General features: G+C 37.9%; 1 protein-coding gene and 1 pseudogene across 1 annotated transcript; one reads left to right on the forward strand and one right to left on the reverse strand.

Moving 5' to 3' along the window:
• Nucleotides 1-313: 313 nt before the first annotated feature.
• LOC113342049 (protein GLE1-like) lies at nt 314-4092 on the forward strand. Its single transcript, XM_026586715.1, has 9 exons — nt 314-370; nt 1337-1486; nt 1826-1896; nt 2087-2168; nt 2380-2466; nt 2666-2749; nt 2889-3017; nt 3190-3312; nt 3511-4092. The coding sequence occupies exons 1-9, from the start codon at nt 314-316 to the stop codon at nt 3793-3795; spliced, it is 1068 nt and encodes a 355-aa protein (XP_026442500.1). The 3' UTR covers nt 3796-4092.
• An 80-nt stretch (nt 4093-4172) lies between these two features.
• Nucleotides 4173-6178, reverse strand: LOC113342050 (annotated as a pseudogene).
• Between the last annotated feature and the right edge of the window lie 256 nt (nt 6179-6434).

A 6434-nucleotide genomic window follows, 5' to 3' on the forward strand; every position in this document is an offset into this window, starting at 1 on the left:
AACATCCAATGCAAACATTCCACATCATAATGGTGATGTATGAAGAGTATAAAATAGCACAGAAATACATGGAACCTATCATGGCTAATGGACCAACAATCACAAGATTACAAAGGAAAAGAACTACTACTTCAAAGATATATATATGATGGACTCCACCAGAAATAAATTGGATCAAGGTAAATACAGATGGCGCATTCAAAGGTAACCCGGGACCGGCAGGGGCATGAACCATATGCAGAGACAGTGAAGGGAATCTACTGAAGGCAATGACGACACCACTTAGGATAACCACATCAATCCAGGCGGAAACATGGGGATTACTACTTGCAGCAAGGATAGCTACTCAACACCAATGGCAGAGAATCTGGTTTGAAGTTTATTCACAAGCACTGCTCAGTCTAATACAAAAAAAGGAATCAACACCATGGTACCTAAACAATATGCTGGCAGAAATCAACTTACTCCTATGTGAAATTCCAAACTAAAAAATCACACACACTTGGAGAGAAGCAAACCAAGCAGTTGATGGACTGGCAAATAAAGCGGTCTCAAACCAAACTCATATCATAACATCAACAACAACAACCAGCCGGGAATTCACATGCCCATCCTTCATCCAGGACATTGTTTTTAATGATAGGATTGGAACAAAATATCCTAGGAATGTAACCTCAAGTTTCCTCTTTTAATAAAATGGTGAACTTTATCAAAAAAAAAAAATCTCCAAAATAAAATTTAAATAAATATACTTTAATCATTGCAAGATGACAACAGTCAGAATAGCTAATTTAAACACTTAAAAAATGCTACTCCAAAAGCCAGTGTTGTTCCTTCAAACAATAAGAATAAAAATTCCTAAGAAATATCATTAATTTTGATGCCTTTGAGTTTGTCTTCAACATCATCCACTAACTCTGCAGGGAAAATCTCTTTATTAAGAAGATCATATAATTTCATGGAAATCATCGACGAAGTAACAACATCACCAAGAAATAATAAATCCTATAGGCCACATGTACAAGAAGATCATTAACATATGATTTCAGGAAAATCATCCACCAGGTAACAAAAATAAAATAAAAAATAGTGACCCGGGTTCGATCCTTACCAAAATACACAAGGCAAGCACAGGTGGTTTCGTGTCTTCCGTTTACTTTGGTCCTGTATTATCCGCTCTGAATTTTTCCATCTACCAACAACCTTCAGCCTTTTATCAGTCTATTTTACATTCGAATTCTTTTCGCGAACTGGAATCCTGTAATTTCCAGTTTGTGGTAGCCTTAAAGTGGATTAGGAAAGTTCATACAGTATCCATGTTCCTTTAATTTGATTTGGCGCACATGCAAGCATAATAGTCCTCAATATCGTGACAGGTAGTTTAGTTAGGGCTGCCGATAGTGCTCTACGAGTAGAGGTTGAAAGGCTTCAAAATTTTAAGGAGGTTGATGAAAATAACCACGCTTTCAGATTGAGTCATAATCAGGTGATTGCTTCTTCTTGCTTTTTCTCTTTCTTTCTTCTTTTAATCTTCTGAATACTCGTATATGTACTTTGATAACATGTTAACAAGTCTTGGTAGTAAAGCTAATGGAGAAATAGTAAAACTTGTCTTATATACTCAGTTTTTTGCAAGGAGGTAGTTTGCTTACTTATCTTGCCTTGAATGAATAGCTCCACATGCGCAATTAGTCTATACAACTGAATTAGCTAATATAATATTTTTTTATTCGTAAAAGCTTGTTTCCATGGTACCAAATAGGTTCCCAGTCATCTTTCACAAGGTTTCTCAAGGTTTTGTGTTTCATGCCTCATGTTTGGACAGGATTTTCGTAGTCATGAATTGCAAATTGGTCGGCGGATAAAGCAAATATCTGGGAATCGAGACAGTGTCAGGTGGGTGGTTTCTTTTTCTTTTCTTATAATCATTATTAGTTTTAAATTATTGTCTCAATAGAATCAGTATAGTTTGCACTAGCCGTTCTCCAAAGCAGAAACCTGTTTGCTGAAAGGTTTCTAGTTGTACATTTTAATATCTTACAAGCTGAGTAAAATTGATTGACCCTCATTTCTACTTTCTGTTCAGAGCAAAAGCAAGTGAACTGATTAGACTTATTAATGATCCTCTATGTCCTCAATCAATTAGTGCTGTTACGTTTGCAAAGAAGGTAATCTGCATTGTGCTTACAAAGGGAAAAAATTATTTTAGTATCTTTAGGAAATTAAAAAGAGGTGTGCGGAACATCTTTTGCAAAAGCTTTGTTAACTATCATGTTATAAGTTGAGACTGTCAGTTCTTTTCTTTATGCAGCCTTCGCATTTTATTGCATTAATGAGTTTACTTATTTATTAAAACTGTCAACCACTCTCATTTCACAGGTTGTGTCTCAATGCTCAACCCAGAGTGCAAACTTTAACAGTACTGCATTTTCCTGTGGGCATGTCATTGTTCTTGTTACTTCACAGGTTATCACCTTTCTATTCGTTCTTTAGAAGTTTAGAAGTTAACATTTTGTATGCTCTCCTAGTGAAACTTTAATCAAAACGCAAGTCAAAGTAAACCTCATGGTAATGCAATATCTGGAAATGGAATGACAGGCTTCATCATTATGTCATTGCATTCGAAACTCAAGTATCCTTTTTAAAATATTTGTCTATGGATCAGGTTCCCCTTGCAATGGATCTTCTTCTTGCGGAGCTCCATAAGGCTTGTATATACATTGTTCCAAAGCATGTATCTTACTCAGAGGTGGGTTAGTTTGGCTTAGCCTCAGGAAAATCCTTCTTGAAGGATAATTCTGTACAAAAATATATCAAATCTTGTGTTTTAATCAGTAAGATTTGGTTTTTTAAAGACTCAATATTAAATTTTTTGGTTTGCATTACAGTCAGCAATATCTAAAGAATACTACTTTAAAGCGATGGGTTTCCGAGAAGAAGATGGGAAGGCTGAAAGCCGTAAAGGTTATTTGGAAGGAGTGGCATCTTATATGAAACTATATGAAGCACTAGTTCAGGTTGGTACTTCTCATTTTCATCAGCTAAAGTCTATCATGAACCTAAATATGTGAACACTATAAACCAAGCTGTTCAAGCAATCCACCAACTTCTCTAATTGCATGCTCCTCATTTATTCGTTTTGTTTTTTAATGCCGTCTGACTTGCTAACTGCTCTGCTTGTTGTGGCAGACGGAAGTCAGCGGTGTCCAAAACCTTCATGGTCTGAAGGAAGGTTGGGCATGGATTTCCAGGTTGTTGAATTCACTCCCAGCAAACATATACAAGGCAGTAGCTCTGAACAGTTTCCTGGAAGTAAGTTGGTCGCAGAACTACTAGTTTGATTTTGTTCACTAAAAATAGTTGTGGAACAAGAACCAATCCCATGTTGTTTTACTGTCGCATGAAACAAGCTGGCATAATTTCATTCAAATCTCGCTTTTTCTTCTTCCTTTTCCTGAAAGGGCTGGACAACTTCCGTCAATTAAGCAACCTTAATTTTGTGTTTCACAGATGGCAGGTTTTGCACTCTTCAAGACATACAAAACTCAGTTCCGGAAGATACTTAATATCATATCTCGCGACTTCCTGGGTGCCCTGGAATCAAAACAAAATCCAAAGCTGAACCCAATCATCATGAAACTTAAAACTTATATCGACACAAACCAATTCCTCAAGGAACCAGAAAGGTGGCTTTTGAAAACTTCTTTATTGTCTGAGATGGCTATGCCAGAGGCAAATTACAGTCCTCAACAGAACTACCATTCTCAGCAGAATAGACAATATCGCAACTATTGATTCATATCAATTGTCGGTGTCCAAGAGTTTGAAGGAAATGTATCAAACAGCTATAACATTCAATTATTTTCTTTGTTAGCAATCTTATGTTGTATCTATAATTATTAGTTCTCTTGTATTACCCCCATATCTGGGTGGTAAAATTTGTTATGAGAGCAGTAGATGGTAAAAAACTAAAAACTGTTATTATGAAAGCAGTAGAAAAACCAAAAAGCTGCTTCTATTGAAAACCTACAATTTTGTCAGTCTTAGCATACATACAATGTACGGAGTACCAGTAAAGAATAAATAATTATGTACCAGTAAAGAATTAATAATATTTTTGAAACTGATCAAGGGTTTCCTTCGGAATGTAGGACAATCCATCCTTCCAGAATGATTTAATAGGAAGCTAAAAGATCCTCAAAGACCCTCATAATTTGTTTTCCCCCATGTAATTCAGCTGCCTGGTTTCACCTTTTTAAGATGTTTTCGAAATGCATCCATTAAGTTCCAGCTCTTGTCGTTCAGCAGTGCATCCACCAAGTTCTTGCTCTTGTCAGTCATTAACGCATCCAATGGACTACGGCATATGGTACATGGATCCTAGTGCACCTGGCACAGTTATTTGTTGAAATGATGAAGCAAGCAATATGGATGCAGGTGCACGTGATGCTGTTCCATTGAGGCGATGAACCAAGTAGTGTGGATGCTACTGACCTCCTTCATTAGCTGATCGTTTCAACTGAATTTCATGAAAATGATTTCTACTTTTGACTTCAATCCAACTACATCCAGGAAGCTTATCGATCCTTTTCTCCTTCATTGCAACCCTCACTTTGCAGCTTCCTCCCATTGTCCTCTAGAAGCATAGGTACTCGAAAGAAGCAAATAATTCCTAGTATTTCCAGGCTCCAACGTTATTAACTTCTTCGCAGTGCTTTCAGCAATCTCGACATTTCCATACGTTTTACACGCCGACAACAGAGCACCCAAAGCTCCAGGATGAGGTCCCTCTGGCATACTCATGACCATCTCGTGAGCTTCATCGAGTCGCGCAGCACGTGCAAGCATATCGACCATGCAGGCAAAGTGGCCTGCCTCAGGCTTAATCTTGTAATCATTAACCATTTCATCCCAAAACCTCAAACCATCTTCAACGAGTCCTGTATGGCTACAAGCTGTAAGTACCCCCACAAACGTTATATTGTCCGGGTCAATACCTTCCGCCTGCATTTTCCGAAAAATTTCTAGAGCTTTGAAACCATGCCCATGAGAAGCAAGACCTGTGATAAGCGCACTGTAAGAAAATACATCCGGGGAAGGTATCCCGCGAAACAACCGGCATGCTTCTTCCATATTACCACATTTTGCATGCATGTCGATTAGTGCAGTGAGGATTTTCTCATTTCGTTCAATTCCTTCTCTATCCACGTAAGACCCGATCCAATCTGCCAACTCAGTCCCACCCAACTGCGCCTAGGCAGAGATTACACCAGTCATAGTTACAGCCTCCGGTTTTATCCGTGCTTTTTCCATTCCGCGGAAAAGTTCCAATGCTTCACTGGGTCGCCCATTCTGCGCATAACCATTAATCATCGCAGTCCAAGCAATTATATTTCTTTCAGGCATTGAATCAAAGAGAAATCTGGGTAAATCCATATATCCGCTCTTTGCATATTCCACTAACATTGTTGTCCACGAAACTACATTTCTTTCAGGCATCTTATCAAATATTCGACGAGCTGAACTCAAATCACCACCATTAACAGAACCAACAATCATCCCGTTCCAAGATATTGCATTTCTAACCGGCATATGATCGAATACTCTTTGCGCTTGGCTCATATCTTCCCCAAGCCTTGCATGAGCCCCTATAAGAGCATTATAAGAAACAACATCTCTATCAATCATTTCATCGAACACCCAACGCGATTGATCCAACGAATTACATTTTCCATACATATCTATCAGTGCATTGGAAACCGGAGTATATAACAGAAACCCAGTTCTCAAAATACGTCCATGAATCTCAACTCCTTTGTTTAAGAGCAGATAGAGTAGCACATGAGTTGAGGAGAAAAGGGTATGTGTAATTATCGGGTTTGATTCCTCTGCGAAGCATTTGGAAATAGAGATGGAGGGATTTAATGCAAAGAGATGGGTTTTTAGAGAAAGCTCTAATGGTGTGATTATAGAGAGATAATGTTGATGTTGTAACAGAAGAGAAGACAAGGTGAGTATAGTTAGAGAAAGAGAATGAAGTGTCAAGAGAGACGAGAGTAGAAGCTAAAGAGTTGTTTTGATGGAGATGTGATCTGAAAATTTGGGCATGAATTTGTTTCAGTTGAGAGAGTGATGAACATGTTTTCAGTAGAGATGCAGCTCTATCTACTTTGTTGTTTGTAGATGTTTGTTATAATTTAGGTTTCCGTTAAGTGTTGATTCTTGCATCTCAAACTTCAATCTTTTTTCGTCTCCCTCTCGCAAAAACGGCATGCCATATATCTCTTGTATGCACCTAATGCATGGTCATGATACCAAACTCCAAAAATGCTGGACTTGCCAAACTGAAATACCTTCATTTTACCAACTTCAAAATCAATTAAACCTTCATAGTCGACCAAAAGCAATTACACATTAGCAGGGGTACTCAAACA

Source organism: Papaver somniferum, unplaced genomic scaffold (assembly GCF_003573695.1).
Source record: "Papaver somniferum cultivar HN1 unplaced genomic scaffold, ASM357369v1 unplaced-scaffold_33, whole genome shotgun sequence".
Taxonomy (NCBI): Eukaryota; Viridiplantae; Streptophyta; class Magnoliopsida; order Ranunculales; family Papaveraceae; genus Papaver; species Papaver somniferum.